Source organism: Rhinichthys klamathensis, unplaced genomic scaffold (assembly GCF_029890125.1).
Source record: "Rhinichthys klamathensis goyatoka isolate OS25496 unplaced genomic scaffold, OSU_Roscu_1.1 h1tg000004l_1, whole genome shotgun sequence".
In the NCBI taxonomy this organism is placed as follows: Eukaryota; Metazoa; Chordata; class Actinopteri; order Cypriniformes; family Leuciscidae; genus Rhinichthys; species Rhinichthys klamathensis.
In genome coordinates, this window is record NW_026606557.1 from 6,500,230 (window position 1) to 6,520,382 (window position 20,153).

The 20,153-nt window shown below is 41.3% G+C and overlaps 1 protein-coding gene across 1 annotated transcript; it reads right to left on the reverse strand.

Moving 5' to 3' along the window:
- Window positions 1-18,796: 18,796 nt before the first annotated feature.
- On the reverse strand, window positions 18,797-19,542 carry LOC130086888 (hemoglobin subunit beta-2-like). Its single transcript, XM_056253112.1, has 3 exons — window positions 19,398-19,542; window positions 19,078-19,300; window positions 18,797-18,971 (listed from the first exon to the last, which is right to left on the reverse strand). The coding sequence occupies exons 1-3, from the start codon at window positions 19,487-19,489 to the stop codon at window positions 18,840-18,842; spliced, it is 447 nt and encodes a 148-aa protein (XP_056109087.1). The 5' UTR covers window positions 19,490-19,542; the 3' UTR covers window positions 18,797-18,839.
- Between the last annotated feature and the right edge of the window lie 611 nt (window positions 19,543-20,153).

Genomic DNA, 20,153 nt, shown 5'->3' on the forward strand with positions numbered 1-20,153 from the left:
CAGAGTACTCGTATGCAAGTGAAATAGCCTCGACTATCCACTTACTAACCGTCTGTTTAGAAGCAGGAAGACCCTTCTTAGGTGATCCAAAGCAAATAAATAACTGGTCGGACTTCCTCATTGAAGATGTCCGATGAACATAAGTATCCAGTGCTCGCACTGGACACAAGAGGTTCAGCCTTTCCTGGTCCGCAGATGTAAAAGGAGGACAGAAACCTGCAGCACAATAGGCCTCGGAATAATGGTAGGCACCTTTGGAACATATCCATGTTTCGGGTAAGAATGCCTTGGCCATCCCCGGTGCACTCAAGGCAGGTGGGGACCGAAAGGGCCTGAAGGTCTGACTCTAATAGGGACGAAATAGCTAGCATAAAATAGTCTTAAAAGAAAGGAACTTCTCTGAGACCAAATCTAAGGGCTCGAAGGGAGCCCCAGATAGGCCTTCTAGAACTATTGCAAGGTCCCAAGCCAGCACCCTAGTGCAAGTTGCAGGCCTCAGCCTCAAAGTGCCACGAAGGAAACGAGTGATCAGGGGGTCTCGACCCAAAAATGTACTACCCACCAGGGCGTGGAAAGCCGCAATGGCCGCCACGTATACCTTAAGCGTGGAAGGACATAGACCTGATACAAAGCGTTCTTGCAGAAACTCGAATACTGTGTTTACTGAACAGTTAACCGGATCCCACTGACGCTGGTAACACCAAGAAGTGAAAAACTCTCGAAATAGTGAATATAGTTTCCTCGTAGCGGGAGCTCTGGAGCTTAGAATGGTCTCAACAACCTCGGTTGAGAGACCACTCTCTATGAGTTGGGCCCCCTCAGAGGCCAAACCCACAGTTTCCAAATCCCCTGCCGGGGGTGCAATATTGCATCCCCTGCCTGAGATGGAAGGTCTCTCCTGATCGGGACCTCCAAGGGAGGTCCGTCGAGGAGAAAAATTAGGTCCGCAAACCAAATTCAGCTCGGCCAGGGTGGTGCTACTAAATAGGCTTATTCCATCCTGGCGGAATCACTCCAGAACTCCTGGGAGCAGAGCAACAGGGGGAAATGCGTACAGACGTAGCCTCAGCCACGTCTGCACCATAGCAACCAGCCCCGAGGGGACTGGTTGAGTGAGGGATAACCAGAGTGGACAGTGCGTCGGATGCTGAGACGAGAACAAATCCACTTCTGCCTGGCCATAAAACTCCCATATTTGCTCCACCGCCTCGGGGTGGAGTCCCCTGGCCTCAGCCCCTGCCTCGACAGGGTGTCTGCTCCAATATTCTGGCCCCCCTGGAATATACACTGCCCTCAGACAGCGTAATTTCCTGAGGGACCAAAATAATAGGCCACCAACGTGTTGTCTGTGGGTCAAGAACCAAAGTTTCCTCCATATAACCAAGGCGCGGGGATACTGCCGCGTGATCTTGATCGTACGGAGTGGGTTTCCCCTCAGGGAGAACCCTCTGGTCCTGAGCCACCACTGTAAAGGTCTCACGTACAGCAGGTCAAAGGGTATCACATTGAACGCTGCTGCCCTGAGGCCTAACAGTCACTGTTTCAGAACAACACATGATGGCCCCTCAGGTCTGGGAGGAGATGTCTCAACGCATTGAAGACGACCATCATCTCTAGGCAATTCATGTGCCAAGCGAGATGATGACTCCTCCCAAGCCCTGAGCTGAGCGGCCTTCCAATACCGCTCCCCAGCCGGTGAGGGAAGCATCTGTCGAGATAGCAACTCGATGGCAAAGAGCTCCCAACACCGAACCCTGGGTTAAGAACCAGTGTTTCCTCCATATAACCAAGGCACGAAGGCACGGCCGCGTGATCTTGATCATACGAAGTGGGTTTCCCCTCGGGGAGAACCCTCTGGTCCTGCGCCACCACTGCAAAGGTCTCATGTACAGCAGGCCAAAAGGTATCCCGTTGGACGCTGCTGCCACAAGACCCAACAGTCTCTCGAACTGTTTTACAGTGCGTGACTGGCCTAGCCTCAGCTCTTTTGTGGCTGTTAGGATAGCAGCTACACGAACGGGCGACAGAGTGGCCCGCATCGTCACTGAATCCCATACCACACCAAGGAAAGTGGTTCTCTGTACTGGAGAAAGCACACTCTTCTTGGCATTGAGCCTCAACCCCAACATCTGCATATGAGCGAGAACGACACCTCGGTGCCGAACCGCTAACTGTTCTGATTCCGCTAGAATCAGCCAGTCATCTATGCAATTCAGAATGCGTATACACTGCAGCCTGGCGGGGCCAGAGCTGCGTCTATACACTTCGTGAATGTGCGGGGTGATAGAGCTAGACCGAAAGGAAGTGCCTGATACTGGTGTTCTTTGCCCCAAAGAAAACCTCAGGAACCTCCTGTGCTGAGGGAGGATGGAGATATGGAAGTATACGTCTTTTAGATCTATCGTGATAAACCAGTCCTCGGATCTGATTTGAGTCACGATCTGTTTGAGTGTCAGCATCTTGGACTTGAGTTCCAGCACCAAACACTCCAACAGACGAAGATCTAGTATGTGACGCTGCTCTCCATCCTTTTTTGGAACAATGAGATAACGACTGTAAAGACCCGACAATGTCGGGTGAGTACACCTGCTCTATAGCTTTCTTTGCTAACAGGGCCTTTACCCCTTGCTCCATTACCAGAGAGATTACCATTACCCATAGAGATATATTTGGCAGTAGCTTCCGCGCTGCCAGAAAATCTACCAAGGGAACCAGCCCCTCGAGGCTGGCCTCTGGTGTAATAAAGACAGCCAGTTCGGGGACCTGAAACATACTGGCAGGAACCACCCGAACTGACTGTTTTCGAACCCCCCTCAGAGGGCGCGAGTCCGACGCAATGTCGAGTTGACGCTGCGCCAGAAGCTCGCTGGAGAACGCTGCGCCCCGAAGCACCAAGGGTGGCGGGGTTGGCAGAACGGTCCCCTGAGGGCACAGAGATGGAAAGGGCACCGTATAATGAGGTGTACACCATTCCACCCCGGTTGGGGCTGCCCTCACCGGTCTGACGCCGTGGCGCCAGACCTTTTCTTTTAAGCCGCAGCCTTCTCAGCATGAAGAACGGTCCTCGGATCCGGCTTCTGCTTTGAAGGCTTTGGCTGCTGTGTTGTGTATGAGAAACTAGCCGGCTGGAGCTGCTGACGCCCAGCAGCCCCAGTGGGTTGGACATAGCGAGGGAGAGATTATCTTGTATCTTTCTCCATGATTCCCATCAAATTGAGCCAGAGGTGTCTCTCAGTGACCACATTTCTTTGGCTGCCATCCCTGAGAGATAAATCTGAGGCCCGACGGAGTTCTCAAACCCCATCGGGCCAAACTCCCTCACTTCTGTCCAAATACCACAGCAGGTCAGCCTGATATGCTTGCAGCACTGCTATAGTGTGCAAGCAGGCTCGTGCTAGACCCACTGCCATATATGCTTTTCCCACTAGATTAAAAAATAGTTTTCTTTAATGGTTTAGTGAGAGAAGCCGACGCCTTCAGGGACGATACTGAACCGGGAGACATAGCTCGCAAGTGTCTGTTCTACCCGGGGTATTGCCCCATAGCCATACTCTCTTAACCCCCAAATATCTGAATATACATGAATGTGGGGCTAAAAAATGAGTAAGGCTTTTTCCATGATCTAGACAGCTCGCTGTGCAGATCGGGAAAAATGGAAGGCCCCGTGATGGAGGTGGAAAAATAGAGGGAAGGAAACTCATTCAATTTATTTTAAGGACGAGTGCCCCCTTATTTCTGCTGGCCATTAAATATTTAATTTATCTACAGCCTTAGTAAACACCTCCACCAGCTTATTATTATATATATATATTTTTTTATATACATTCTTTATATATATACACTTTATTTTATATATAATATATAAACTATCATATATATATATATATATATTCACTCACCGGCCACTTTATTAGGTACACCTGTCCAACTGCTCGTTAACACTTAATTTCTAAGCAGCCAATCACATGGCGGCAACTCAGTGCATTTAGGCATGTAGACATGGTCAAGACAATCTCCTGCAGTTCAAACCAAGCATCAGTATGGGGAAGAAAGTTGATTTGAGTGACTTTGAACGTGGCATGATTGTTGGTGCCAGAAGGGCTGGTCTGAGTATTTCAGAAACTGCTAATCTACTGGGATTTTCACGCACAACCATCTCTAGGGTTTACAGAGAATGGTCCGAAAAAGAAAAAACATCCAGTGAGCGGCAGTTCTGTGGGCGGAAATGCCTTGTTGATGCCAGAGGTCAGAGGAGAATGGCCAGACTGGTTCGAGCTGATAGAAGGGCAACAGTGACTGAAATAACCACTCGTTACAACCGAGGTATGCAGCAAAGCATTTGTGAAGCCACAACACGCACAACCTTGAGGCGGATGGGCTACAACAGCAGAAGACTCCACCGGGTACCACTCATCTCCACTACAAATAGGAAAAAGAGGCTACAATTTGCAAGAGCTCACCAAAATTGAACAGTTGAAGACTGGAAAAATGTTGCCTGGTCTGATGAGTCTCGATTTCTGTTGAGACATTCAGATGTTAGAGTCAGAATTTGGCGTAAACAGAATGAGAACATGGAACCATCATGCCTTGTTACCACTGTGCAGGCTGGTGGTGGTGGTGTAATGGTGTGGGGGATGTTTTCCTGGCACACTTTAGGCCCCTTAGTGCCAATTGGGCATCGTTTAAATGCCACGGCCTACCTGAGCATTGTTTCTGACCATGTCCATCCCTTTATGGCCACCATGTACCCATCCTCTGATGGCTACTTCCACCATGTCACAAAGCTCTAATCATTTCAAATTGGTTTCTTGAACATGACAATGAGTTCAATGTACTAAAATGGCCTCCACAGTCACCAGATCTCAACCCAATAGAGCATCTTTGGGATGTGGTGGAACGGGAGATTCGCATCATGGATGTGCAGCCGACAAATCTGCGGCAACTGTGTGATGCCATCATGTCAATATGGACCAAACTCCCTGAGGAATGCTTCCAGCACCTTGTTGAATCTATGCCACGAAGAATTGAGGCAGTTCTGAAGGCAAAAGGGGGTCCAACCCGTTACTAGCTTGGGGTACCTAATAAAGTGGCCAGTGAGTGTATATAGGCTATATATAATTCTCATACGCTGGGGAAGAGATGGCAAATCCACTTCCCCCATGATTGTGTACACTTTCAATGCCCAGCACATCTACCTCCTTGGAGGTAGAGCACTGAAGCATTGATTTCTCTCCCCGGGCGGAAGAGACCGCAGTGCGGGCTTCCGAGACCGGAGAGAGAGCACTGGATCCCTCGTGGAAAGGGAGGAGATAAGATCCGCGGACCCGTCTCCAACCCCGTAACGAGATCCTATTCGCGATCCACAGGAATGCATTCTCCGCGCTGCCTCGGCAGACGCGTGTCCTGCACCCCGAGGATCGCGAGCCTGGGCACTTTCCTCGAAAAGTGACAGGCGGGAGTGGAGCATGCGAAGCGAAAGCTTCTCACAATGTTGCAATCAGCCCCCTCGGAGGCTGATACCGCATGCTCCACTCCCAAACAAACTACACAAAGCTCGTGTGTGTCCCCACCCGTTAAATAACGCGGGCAGGGAGAAGCACAGAGTTTGTAAAGTTGTTTCGCCATAACTCTTCCCAATAATATCGAACAGACAACAATAAATAGACAGAGACAGAGTAACACAGATCGCTTGCTGAGACACAGAAGCTAATGCCGCGTTTCACCGGATGTGCTCTTATGCCTTCCTGGTCATGACGTCACCCGCCCGTGACGCTCATTCTTTCCATTGGACTAGTTGACATTGATGCTCAGACGCATTCACGCTGGGGGCGTTCCCAAAGCGTCAAGTGACGCTTTTTTTTTTCCTCGAAAGGGAACCCTAGTTCCCTGAGAAGGGAACTCATGCTGCGTCGACAACGCTTTGGGAATGCCCCTACGTGATTTCGTCTGAAGCACATATGTCAACTAGTTCAATGGCAAGAGTGAACATCATGGGCAGATGATGTCACGACCAGGAAAGGATAAAAGCACATCCGATCTGACCGGCGTTAGCTTCGATATAGCCAAAGCAAGTCGATCACAGGAATACAGGAAGTATGGCAGGGCGACGCAGCATCTCGTTCCCTTCTTAGGGAACTAGGGTTACAGTCATAACCTGAGACGTTTACCTTTCGAGGGAACTCGCGCTGCGCTGCGCTGCGTCGACGACGCTTTGGGAATGACAATACTCAAATGCCAGACTTACAAATGCCTATATGGGAAACTGTGGCACTAAATCAAAAGAACCCGAGACCCTGAAGCAGCGTCCAGGTCCAGGCTATAAAACCTCACAAATGTGAGCGAGAAAGACCAGCCCACCGCATCACACACCTCCTGTAGGTAAACCCCTGAGAGTAAGGCTTTGGAGGCCGCCATACTCCAAGTAGAATGAGCCCTGACCACCAAGGGTGACGGTTGGCCAGAGGACTCATAAGCAAGAGAAATAGCCTCAACTATCACTTGCTGATTGTCTGCTTAGATGCTGGAAGACCCTTCTCAGGTGATCCAAAGCAGACAAACAGCTGATCTGATTTTCTCCACGGGGCAGCTCTGACCGGAAAAGTACATGATGGCCTCTCAGATCTGGGAGGAAGTGTCTCAACGCATTGAAGACCGCCATCATCTCCAGGCAGTTTATGTGCCAAGAGAGATGATGACTTCTACACAGAGGCCTTCAATTACCGCTCCCCACCCAGTGAGGGAAGCATCTGTCGAGAGCGCAACTCGATGGCAAAGAGCTCCTAACACTGGACCCTGGGATAGGAACCAAGGTTTCCTCCATACAATCAAGGCGCAGAGACACCGCCGCGTGATCTTGATCGTACGGAGTGGGTTTCCCCTCGGGTAGAACCCTTTGGTCCTGAACCACCACTGCAAAGGTCTCATGTACAGCAGGCCAAAGGGTATCACATTGGATGCCACTGCCATGAGTTTCTCGAACTGTTTCGCAGTGCGTGACTGGCCTAGCTTTAACTCTTTCGTGGCTGTGAGGATAGCAGCTACACGAGTGGGCGATAGGACGGCCCGCATCGTGACCGAATCCCAGACCACACCAAGGAAAGTGGTTCTCTGTACTGGAGAAAGCACACTCTTCTTGGCATTGAGTGCATGTGTGCGAGGACGACATCTCGATGCCGAACAGCCACATGCTCCGACTCCGCAAGAATGAGCCAGTCGTCGATATAGTTCAGAATGCGTATGCCCTCTAGCCTGAGTGAGGCCAGAGCTGCATCTACGCACTTCGTGAACGTGATAGAGCTAGAACGAATGGTATTCTTTGCCCCCGAAAGAAAACCTCAGGAACTTTCTGTGCTGAGGGAGGATGGAGACATGGAAGTATGCGTCTATTGTGACAAACCAGTCCTCGGACCTGATTTGAGTCACGATCTGATTGAGTGTCAGCATCTTTAACTTTAGATTCTTGACTGTACAATTCAACTGATGAAGATCTAGTATAGGACGCAACCCCCCATCCTTTTTTGGAACAATGAAGTATCGGCTGTAAAAACCCGATCCTCTGTCGCGCGAGTACACCTGCTCTATAGCTTCCTTCGCTAACAGAGCTTTCACCTCTTGCTCCATTTCCAGAGCCTGCTCGGGATGCACTAACATGAGCAACACCCCGTTGTAGCGTTGCGGATGAGAACCGAACTGGATTCTGTAGCCTTTCTCTACGATCTGCAGGACCCACTGAGATATATTCTGTAGATTCTTCCAGATAATCTACTAAGGGTACCAGTCTCTCGAGACTGGCCTCTGGTGTAACTGGAACAGCCACTGAAGCACTGGTTCAGCACTGACCTGAAGCATACTAGCAGGAAACAACCGAAGTGACTGTTTTTGAACCCCCCTCAGAGGGTGCGAGTTTGACGCAGCGTCGAGTTGACACTGCGCTGTGTGCTCGCTGGAGACCGCTGCGCCCCGAGGCACCAAGGGTGCCGGGGTTGGCAGAACAGCCCCCTGAGGACCCTGAGGTGGAGTGGGCACCGTATACTGAGGTGTACACCAATCCAACCTGTATTTACAGAGACGCCGAATAGATGTTAGCAAAAAGGCTCTCTCTTTGTCTTTGATTTCAGCTAGATTGAGCCATAAATGCCTCTCAGTGGCCACCAAGGCTGCCACAAACCGCCCTGTTTCTCTGGCGGTCTCCTACAATAGATGTGCTAAATGAAAGATAGCGCTGTCCGCGGAGCGCTTTCAAAGGCCAGTGAAAGCATACTGTCAGTTTAGCCCTATTTGGACGCTAATTGTTTCTCATGGGGTCGTACGGTATTTTAAACATTTACAGGGGTTAGTCGGTGATTTTATTGCCGTTCGAATCCAGAATGGCAGTGTTTTTCTCCCACCACTCGCGTAGAAATCTCCGGCCAAATTACCTAGGCTACTGTTTTTTGACGAACACCAATGTCATGTGGTGATTTAACTGCCGTCCGAATCCACATCTCTAAGGCTCCATCCACACTACTGCGTTTTAGTTTAGAAACGGATAATTAAAACGAATACGATCTCTGTCCACAACAGCGTTTTAGCTGCGTATTAGAATTGATCTCCGTCCACATTAAAACGACTGAAAACGCGGATCACGTGACCATTCACCAACACTGGGCATGCGCGTGCCGGGGTAAAAACACAACTTCATTGATAAAATTATCCCACCATGCTCTGGGCTAACCCCAAACCGACGCTCCATGTATGGTCAACGAAGCCGCTGCACACGGGAATTGTCACAGATCGCTCGAATAATAGCTTGACTCCGGCGCAAATAGGCAGTTATAGCGTTGTAAAATGCCGAATTTACTTGTACAACAGCTGCTAGCAAAGATATACTCCATGACTGATGACACCCAATCATAGAGCCGAGCAGGAGCCTCTACTACGTCATAGTTTCTAAAGTCCTCCGTTTTGGGTCCCGGTTTTTGCCGTTTTAGTGTGGACGGGAGGTGCAAATGTAGCAAAAGGTGTGGACGGGGCCTGATGCTATGTTTACACGGAAACGATCTGAAGAGAAAACGCAAAAGTGGCGTTGCGTTATCACTTTTTATTCTGCGTTTAGACGAGCGTTATGGTTGGGAAATCCGCATGCATATGGTGACGCAAAAGTGTGTGAAATTTGATGTAGTATGCACTCCAGGCGGCTAGGTGGCAATGTGAAGCACTGCCACACAACAACACCAATATCTTAGAATATTTTGAACAACTGTTGAAAAGACTTTTGTATGTTTTTCAGAGCTGCTAGGGCAACTTGAAGGTCCGACGTATGGAAATAATCTGACATGTTGGTTGTTATTTTCCTGTACTGGCCATAGACAGTATAAGAAGTGGACAGAGCCATCTCATTGGAACTCAGTTGAGACAGTTGAAGCCCATTTTTAGCGATCTGACGCGCAGACTCAAACCGACTCAAACTAAGCTTGATGACGTGAGCAACCTGTCTGACAGATGTTAATCTTCTAGTAGCTGTGCGTGCAAATTGCCAACGTTAATCTTGCAGAGACGGGGAACTTGAGCAAAGAGTTCTTTGGCATGAGTGAGCAGGAGTAAGTATTCCGTTGCTTTTATGGACTCATTATCTATGGGCTTCTCCCTTGACGGGACGTCCCCCCGATTGCCTGCGAGCTTCTCCTCCTGGCTGTACGGTAATTTCTGTACAGCGCGACAGAGAGTCGAGTGGTTATGACGCAATCGTTAGCCTATTTTTACTAAATCTGTTTCTACGGGGCCATAATGTAACATAGAAGGTAATGGAGCCCTTTATACATTGTCGTGTTTCTTTAGAAATAAATAATGAACAAACGGAGTCTTTAAACGCCTCAAATGTAAAGTTATTCGCTGTCAAAGTGACGCCAAAATGAATGGGAGTCAATGGAAATGCTAACGCAGGTGAAGTTCTGCTATAACATGGCGGCACCCGGCCGGCTTCAACTTCCGGTCGATGGACCTCCTTGGCACTGGCGCATGCATGTGACGTAAACGCGTACGCGACGAGAGCCACAGTGAGCAGATTTGCGTTTTTACCGTTTAGTAGTGATGGGCAGATCGAGGCTTCGTGAAGCAATGAAACAGTTGAACCAAATGGTCCATATTGTTTCGAGGCTTCGAATGAATCCGACACCCGTCTCCATGGTGACACCTAGTGGTCACTTGCAGGTGCTGATCTGAAACAACCTTGATGAGCCATGAAAATTTGTTGTTTTTTTATTATTGTACTTTTCTAATATGTGAATCTTGCAACCTGTAGGCTCCTCACTGTGCATAATGTTATTTTGGTCCTGCAAAATGAATATTAATAAAATAAATCAAGCCACAATGTCTCACTTTTTTACATATTTTTATTCAAAAATATTAATTTCTCTGCTGGAAGGACTTAGCCTACTTCTTTTTTTACAGATAATTTCTCCAGCCTTTGAAAAAATCCTCTCACAAGGGACACTTGTTGCTGGCATGCAAAGATATTTTTTAGCTAATACATGCAAATGAGGAAAGATTACTGCTCTTTCTTTCCAGTAAGTTAGTGGATCATGAGTTCTGGGCAAATACGCATCGTTGATGTATTTTTTCACTTCCACTGTGGCATCAGCTGTAGCATTGTGTATCATCTGGGTTTGATGGATACGAGTATCAAAATGTTCCCATAAACTGTCCTGTGTTTCTACTGGATGATGTATTGTTGCAGTAGGCGAGCTGCCGATCACAATACACACATCTCACTTTATTTGGGGTTTCTAAATGAAAATGTATTTATTCAATGTTGTCCACATTATATTGCATCTGCAGCAGCATTGTGAACTTTTACAAAGATACGTTTAGCCATTAACTTTTAAATGCTTTATTATATTCAAAATCCAAACACATGAGGAGAGTCTCGGCATGAAAGACCCACGACTGGCAGATGAACGTGCAACAACAATTCTCTCCGAAACCGTAAGAAATGAACTTAGATTGAATGGAGGATTTTAACTGTGACGAGATGATTGACAGGGCAGTTTACGGTGACAGATGCACACGACAGATCTGTCCGTTAATGATGACGAAGTAGTATGTCCCAAAGCTTGCCTACTCTTTTGCTACACACTCAAAAGTATGTACTTTTTCTTCACAAAAAGAGTACATACTTTTAGGGCGTAGTATAAGTAGGCGAATTGGGACGCAGCATTAGTGAAACACTTCAAAGGCTTCGTTTGGCCATAGTCACGTGACATGGGTGTTTTGAATCACGCTTCGAATCAGTGTTTCGAAACATCTGCGCTTCGGAATCTCGCAAAGCTTCGAAACGACTGTTTCGCGGCAGCCATCCCTACCGTTTAGACGGGAACGCGATGGTGGAGCGTTTTTAAGATTTCCACTCTAGAGGGTGGTTTCACTTTTTTGCGTTTTTAAGCCCCCAAAACGCCTTGCCGTGTAAACGAAAGGCACATCCGATAAAATATTTTTACGTTTTCACCCGGAATCGTTCTCGTGTAAACGGGGCCTAAGTTTACAAGAAGAGATCACTTCAAACTTCACTGTTTAAATCCTTTTTGATCACTGCCGAGCACCGTACGTACGATGTAGCCTACACTTCTATTAGGCTACTGAAGTGCTGGAAAGTATTTACAAGAACAATATTTCATCACAGCTCCACCTCAGCGAACAAAAAGGAGAAAGGAGAAAGAAGAAAGCACGTAAATATTTGTAATGGAACGTTATTCTGGCAGCAATGATACAATTTTAAAATATGTAAGGTAGCCTATGGTTCGGGGATCACGCCTAGAAATGGTAGCCTATTAGTTAGTTTTCATTTGAGACTTCGTAGTGCTCTAAGAGACAATGTTATCGGGAAACGCAGCCCAGTTAATTAAATTCACAGAATATTACATTTAAAATTTGTTTGTTTGTTGTCAACAATTTTTTGTATTTTTTTATATTTGTTTTCTAGGCTGTTTGTGGTCCATTATGACTATTGGCTATGTCTATTTCGTGTGGGCACAAAATCCAAACTTCTCAAAACTTCAAAAAAAAGTCAAGTATAAGTGTCTCTCCATTTTAAAATCGACAGCAATACACTGTAAAAAATAAAATCGTAAAAAAACGGTCAATGACTGGCAGCTATGGCTGCCAAACAAAAACCGTAAAAATAAAGTAAAATATCCTAATTTAAATTGAGTGCAAAAAACTTTTCCAAACTTTGTCCTTAAATGTTTTACAGAAAAACACTGTTATTTTACAGTTATTTCCTGAATTATTATGATCAAACACCTTCACTGTGAAAAAAAGGTCAAATGACTGTCAGCAATGGCTGCCATACAAAAAACCATAAAATGAATGTAAAATATCCTAATTTAAATAATAAATACTATTGCAGAATTCTTCATTAAGCTTTTTAACAGAAACACAGTTATTTCACATATAAAAATCGATATATATATTCACTGTATTTTTACTAAAAAACATATTCACTGTAAAAAGTAAATATCTTGCGATAAACTACATGCATGATTTACTGTGATTATACGTCATCAGCAACTACACAGTTACTGTCGGTTAAATAAAGCAACACACAGCATGTCATCAGTGTTACTCTGCTCATCCTGGACTGAAGCTCAGGCTCTACTCTTCAACACAATGGTGACAGACACAAAACACACCATACAGAAACACTTTACATCCCAACAGAACATTAATTACTAACAGATCTGTCAAAATCTCAGCATCTTCACTTATTACAATCCTTCTTTCATACTAACATTCTTATTGAGAAATAACAGAGGTTTAGAAGTTGATATTTTATTGAAAATAATAAAGTTTGATGTCACCATGATAGAGGTCAGTGTTGGCTTTAGTTGGGCTCTTGACCCTTAAGATATTAACATTAGTTTTTCTCTTAACTGTGCATGTCTTTGATGCATATTTGTTATTGTAGGAAATCGAGAGAAACTCAGATCAGATGATGTTGGTCACTTAATAGTGATAATATTCATCAAGCAGTCGTCTGCTGTATTGATACCACCTGATTGGTATGACTTTTTAATGACTGATTAAGTTGTAAAATGTTAATTGTTAATTTTGAATGGCAGTATTGCTATAGAACATCCTACAATGCTGTTATATAAGATTTTATGAAGTCATTATGCAAACAATGTTTTGACAGGATCATACAGACTCACTCAGACATCAAGAATTAGCATATGAATCTCAACAATGGTGACAATGAAAAAAAAAATCTGACCTATTATAAAGTCACAAAAAGGCTTTGTTGATTGTCACCATTGTTGAGATTCATATGTTGATTCTTGATGTCTCTATACTCCTAACAAAATAAACCAACTCAAAAAAAAATTATGTAGAATATATATATATTTTTTATTATTTGAGATTGCAATAATACTGATCCCACAATATTTCAACAAATTACGTGAAAAAAGTATGATAATAATTGCCTTTGTTTAACACTAAAGTCTATCTACATATAATGTATTCACAGCTAATAGAGATTTGACTGTCATATCAATGAATCAGATCATCATATCATGACTATAAAATCATCAATAAATGACCAAGATCATCTTATATTTTCTCTTGCAAATATTGCCATAATAAATGTGCATCAAAACACAGTTAAAGCAGCCAGAGAAAAAGTTATGTTGAAACTCAAGAGTCATGAGCCCTACTAAAGCAAACACTGATCTCAATCATGGTGACATCACATTTCTATTAAAGTTTTTTACACTTTATTTAAATTAGGATATTTTACTTTAATTATATGGTTTTTGTTTGGCAGCCATAGCTGCCAGTCATTTGACCCTTTTTTTTACGACTTTTTTACAATGAAGGTATATGATCATAATAATGCAGGAAATACCTGTGAAATAACAGTGTTTTTTTGTTTTATTTGAATTAGAAGATTTTACTTTAATTTTATGGTTTTTGTTTGGCAGCCGTAGCTGCCAGTCATTTGACCCTTTTTTTTTTACGATTTTTTTTAAAATGAAGGTATATGATCATAATAATGCAGGAAATACCTGTGAAATAACAGTGTTTTTTTGTTTTATTTGAATTATAAGATTTTACTTTAATTTTATGGTTTTTGTTTGGCAGCCGTAGCTGCCAGTCATTTGACCTTCTTTTTACGATTTTTTTTTTCACTGAAGGTATATGATTGTGATAATTCAGGATATACCTGTAAAATAACAGTGTTTTTCAGTTTATTTAATTTAGGATTTTTTACTTTAATGTTACAGTTTTTAGGGGGCTGCCAGTCATTTGACCGTTTTATCATTTAACTGTTTTGTTACTGTTTAATTACAGATTATATTTGTAATTTTACATACATTTTTATGTAATTTAAGAAAACAGAAAAAATACTGTATGAAAAATACAATCAATTTCCTGTATAAAAAATGTGAATTACTGCAATTTGTCATTAATGTCACAATACCTAAAATAACAGCTGAATTTTTATTTTACAGATATTATTAGTAATTTTACAGTGTTTTGAGTAAAATTTAAAATGAAAGAAAATGATCGTCAAAAAATCACAGTTATTTTCTGTAAAATTAGGATTTTTTTTTACAGTGTATATTTAAGTCTGGCAAATTGAAAAATGTGTTTTATTGGGGTCTAGAAAAGTAAAACATTTAATGATCTATAAGCATTTCACAGGTGCTATGTAGGCTAGGCTAATTAAATAAAACAATACTGCCCGCCTCATTCGTCGTTTAGCCTCAGATAACGATTCTAGAACTACTTTCCTCATCCATCCGTTTGAAATCACATTGCAGGTAAGGCCTATTCAAATATTTCATCATTAAATTATGCATTATGTAATGTTTGTACTTTTTTTATTCGTCATTTAGAATAAATTCTGACCAAAAAACAAAAACAAAAAACAGAGTCGTCATTTTATGACATAAATTATTATTAAAAATATGTATTTTACTTTTCAGTTTTGGCTATATGGTACAGCAAAAGTGCAGCTATATGCTATTAAATGGAGCTGTCAACACTGGAAAGAGTATCCCTTGTGTTATGTTGCGGGTCAATTTGACCCGTTTCGATTTTCAAGTTGTTGGAAATACTGGTTAACCTTTGACATATACAAACAAAATTACTGTTACGTTTGTGATGTTCGCGGGTCAATTTGACCCTCATAGACAGCCATTCAAAAGCAACTGTACAGACACAAAATAAAAACATTTATTTTCTGTATGTCAGGGCACTTCAACTCCAGTTCTAACGTGCAAGTGCATCTAAAAGTGCTCTAACCCTAACCAAACACACTTGATAAAGATAAAATTACAGTGTTCAGAATTATTTGCAAATTACAGATGAAAATCTTTGTCAGACACAGATAGTAAAATAAGCTCTCATTTCAATATTCAAAATATCTAAAATACCTAGCTTTTAACCAAAACTTTTATGTAGGATTTTCAAAGGCAGCTTTACAGAGCCAATAAATAAATAAAAAAACATTTATTTGATGTATGATTTTGTTATGTTTGGTTTCTCACTTCCCAGTGAGTCAATAATGAAACTATGAAAATAGGTCTTATAGGAAACTAGGGAAAGTTAACTTAGGAAAATGAAAAATTTTCATTATACAGCAATTTTTTTTGTTCAGTTACGATGTTCAAAACATAAAATGTAAAAAAAAGAAAAGAAAAAAAGGAAAAAAATACATGCAAAAAAATCAGTATACTGTTTATTTTCCAATTTTGTCAAAACAAAACTGTTTTAAAAAATGTTTTAAAAACATTTTCATAAATCATATTTTCAGATATAATGTTTTTGTAATGTTTGACAAATGTTGATATTAAAAGTTTACAGTTTGTATCTAAATCTTTGTTGTTTTTCATAGTGTGATTTTTGAGGAATTGTATTGAATCCAATTAGGGTCAATTTGACCCGGTCCATAAGGGGAGTACACAGAAATCGAACAGAACACAAGGGGTATACTCTATTCAAAAAACAGGTGCATTTATTTATATTATTATTTTTGTCAACTGTCAACCTGCTAGGTTTTTTTTTTCTTTCTTTCTTTTTTTCATTTCAGGAAAACTTTAGACTCGATCTCCGGATTAATTACTGATTGATATTACAATATACAAAAATAAGCAAACGTTAAGATGACATTTCAATAAATTGCCATTAATACATAAAATCTTGGACACTTTGTGCTTTGTACATCTAGGCCTATAACTAAATTAATTTATGGTATGGGCCTTTCGTTCCTTCTTCACACCTGTCTTTTTGTGAAGTGTTAAATTTGCAACAGAAATGAGTCAATGACAGACAGTTATTTTGACAGTTAAGTTATATTCCATACATTTCCAGCTGCTGTTTATTGTTTATGTGGTTGTCCAGCTGTGTTGTCAGGCACATTACAGTCAATATGTCATTGTTTGTTATCGGCATGCCAAGAAGTAATGCGATTTTAGCTATTATATCTTACAGGCTATTAATTTACTTTCGACATTGCAAGGAGACCTATTTGGTAGATCTACACGGCTTGCTTTCGGCTCATAAATGTCCGGTGTACACTGTTAACAATTTATTGTAATTTTACAGGAAATTCCTGGCAACTAATTGCAGTAAATTTACAGCAAGTAATATACAGGATTTTTACTGTTTACTGTTACAATAAAGTACTGTATTTATACAGCAGTGCTACTGTGATTATAGTAGCATTATTACAGTAAAATGCTGTAATTTATTACAATTTACTGTACATTTACTAAGTTCCGTATTAGCCAATTAAAAACACAACGATGGTAAAAATTTACCATTGTACAATTTTTGCCACCATTATGGTGAACAGTGTTGCCTTTAGTTGGGCAATTTGACTCTAGACTTCTTATGTGAATTTATGGTCATCATACATCATTTGTTGCAAAGAAAGTCAGAAACAAAAGTGGTCTAGTGATAGGCGTATAGTTTACAACATAATAAAATACAAAAAACAACCGAAAGTGGTCATTTGTCATTAATACATTTTTTTATACAGATCAGACATCAAGCTGATATTTTTTCTAAAATTGGGAATGTAATATTTGGGCAGACACACAGACATCAAGAATCTACATATGAATCTCAACAACGGTGACATGCTTTGTGCCGCAATGCATTCTGGGAGGCTACATAGTTTAAAACTCCCAGCATGCATTGTAGCATGAAGCATGTCACCATTGTTGAGATTCATATGGTGATTCTTGATGTCTGTTTGTTTTAAAAAAAAAATTATAATGATTTTTTTTTTTTTTAAATAAAAAAATGTATACAAAAATACCCTGTGTCAAGTAAGGTCAAAGTTATTTATTAATAACAAATTACAACTTTTGGTCAGGGTTCAGGATAAGATTAGTGATTCATTCTCCTTTTTTGATAATGAAAACTATAACACCTGAACACCTTTGGTTTTGTTTTCCTATGTAACAAAGTATGTGCTTTGGTAAACACTGTTACAAAGACCAAAATTTAACTTAAAATGCTAAGAGTCAAACTGCCCAACTAAAGTAAACACTGATCACCATAATGGTGAGCAAACCTTTTAAAACATCGACATCTAACCTCCGTTCATAGACTTATGACTGAATTAAAGTCAGTCTGGTTAGTAATAAGTGAAGCTGGTAATGCTGTTTGTGGAGTTGTTTAATCCTCCTCTGCTGAGATCTTCAGAGATTTAATGTCTTCTTTTTATCTTTATCTGATTTTAAGGCTGTGACTGGATATCCATAGACTTATAAAATAGATTTCATGGTAATGTTTCATACCTGATTCTTCCTAAAATGTTTGATTCTGGTACCGTTGGCAGCCGCCGGGCAATTTCAAAATTCAAACAGCAGCAATCCCACAATGCTATGCGGTGGCTGTAAAATAATGCTTCTACAGTGTAGTTACAATAAAATTACAGGACTGTCCATACATTTCCCATCATGCATTTGCATTTACAATAAAAACATGAATACAACATGTTGTTGTAAAATTTATTGTAAAAATTACATCAATTGCTAACAGTGTAGTTAAAGTAGTTTAAAGAATTTAGACATTCAGAGTTGCCCACATTTCAGTTAGATGAGTTTTAGAGTTAAACGTGTTAAGTCGAAGAAGAGGTGCAAAATTACTTGTAGGTTCTGCTATACCTTTGTTATTTGGCATATTGTAATTACCATTTTTTGTAAACTTATGACAAAATAGCTCATAATAGAACTTGGCCTGCAGGAACTTGTATTGTTGTTTTTACTATTTCATGATAATAATAATATTAAGAAGAAGGTTCTTCCTCACGTTCCCTAAACATATTATTCAAGCATAATATTGCAGCTAATTCGCTGCTTTCTCTTACTAAAATAAATTGCAAACAAATTTACAAACAGAGAAACTAACAGACTAATAAATAATTATATTAATAAAAATAGATAAGAGTGTCAGCTTATGGAGGCTGCGATAAATTTAATTTCTTTTATCAATGAATTCAAGTGGTTAACACCCACAGTCTGCAAATCTATCCCAACTGTCTTTGAAAGGCTTATTTGTAAGAAGTTTCTGACTCATTAGGTCGTGTCGAAAAACTCACTAAGAAATGGTTAAAACCCCAATATAATGTTGTTGAAAAACAAGATTCTTTTCTTAATTTGCCATAAAGATTTTTTTTTATTTTGAAGAGTTTATAATTCTGGTCATGGACTATATGGTCAGTGTGTTTTGTGGAATAAATGGGAGCAAACAACATTAAAGTGCTTTTAGCATTATTTTATTGATCTTATTGTTTAAGAGTTAGATCTTTGTGTTCTGCAGTACAGCTGGTGTTCATTGGTGATGAGACTCTAGTGGTACTGTCTGCCCAGAGCGGACACGACCACGCTCAGAAACTTCTGCCAAGCCTCCTGGACGTCAGCACTGAAACCAGCGGGGCCGAACTTCATGGCAGCGCACACTGTGATACAATCAGCGAGAAGCTGTAGAGCAAGAGATCTATTAAGTGGCTGTTTTTTTCGGTGATGAATAGGCATATTCAACATAATATGAGCACAACAGTTTTGTATATGTCGTGCGCAAACCTACCTTGAAGTTGTCTGGATCCACATGCAGTTTCTCAGAGTGCATCACACTGAGCGCGGCATAGGTTTCCTTGATGTTGTCCATGTTCTTGATGGCTCTCTCCAAACCTCCCATCACAGTCCTCCCGTGAGCTGCCACCTTGGCGTTACCCATGATTGCAGCGGGGCTTGACAGGTTGCCAAAAGTCGAGAAATACCTCTGAGTCCAGGGATACACGACCAGACACCTTAAAAGAACAGAAGCATTAAACAAACTGCGTAGCTGACATCATCTAACGGAGGGAGTCCTGATAGAATATTAAGAATGTGGTGCGGTTATTTTACCTGGACAAGGCCTGAGGTCCGATTTCATCGATATTGAGTTTTCCCCACAGGCCAAGGATGGCACTTCGCTCTGCGTTTGTCCACTCAACCATGTTTACGCTTTAGGATGTCCTTAGGTGCTTGCTTAAGTCCAACAGGAATCACTAGTAGAAATTCAGAAACCGAAATACAATTTATTGATGTCGGATGTCTCCGCCCATTAAAATATGCAAAGTCTTATTGGATAATTTCTCTCAGCAGGTGACGCAAATGTGTCTGGAACTCACTGATCGGACCCCGTCCAAAAAGTAGCAAGTAAACATGAACAAGCTTTTTTTTCTTTCTTTTTTTAATCAAATGCATAACGAATTTTGGTCGTGCCCATAATGATCATGCATTACTTTCCCAAAAGATGCCCTACTTTTATAGGGTTAAAAATAGTTTATGTTTTCAAAACAAACAAACAAACGTTCATAAATTTCAATAAAATGTAGTTGTTTTAGTTGAAATACCTACACTCACAAAAAATATGCATTTTTAAGATTTACGAATTTCAATTGTATAGTAAAATTTCATAAAATTGAATCGAATAATACTTACATATTATTCACATTATGGATTAAGAATTTTAAATGAGTAAAAATCGAGCTTAATAAAACATTTTGTATAAATCTTAATGGAACAAGGGAATGAAGCACATTTAGCGTATGTGATTCGTATTCGTAAATAACGAATAAATAACGTTTTTTTTAAAATGTATGAATACGAAAACTAGGC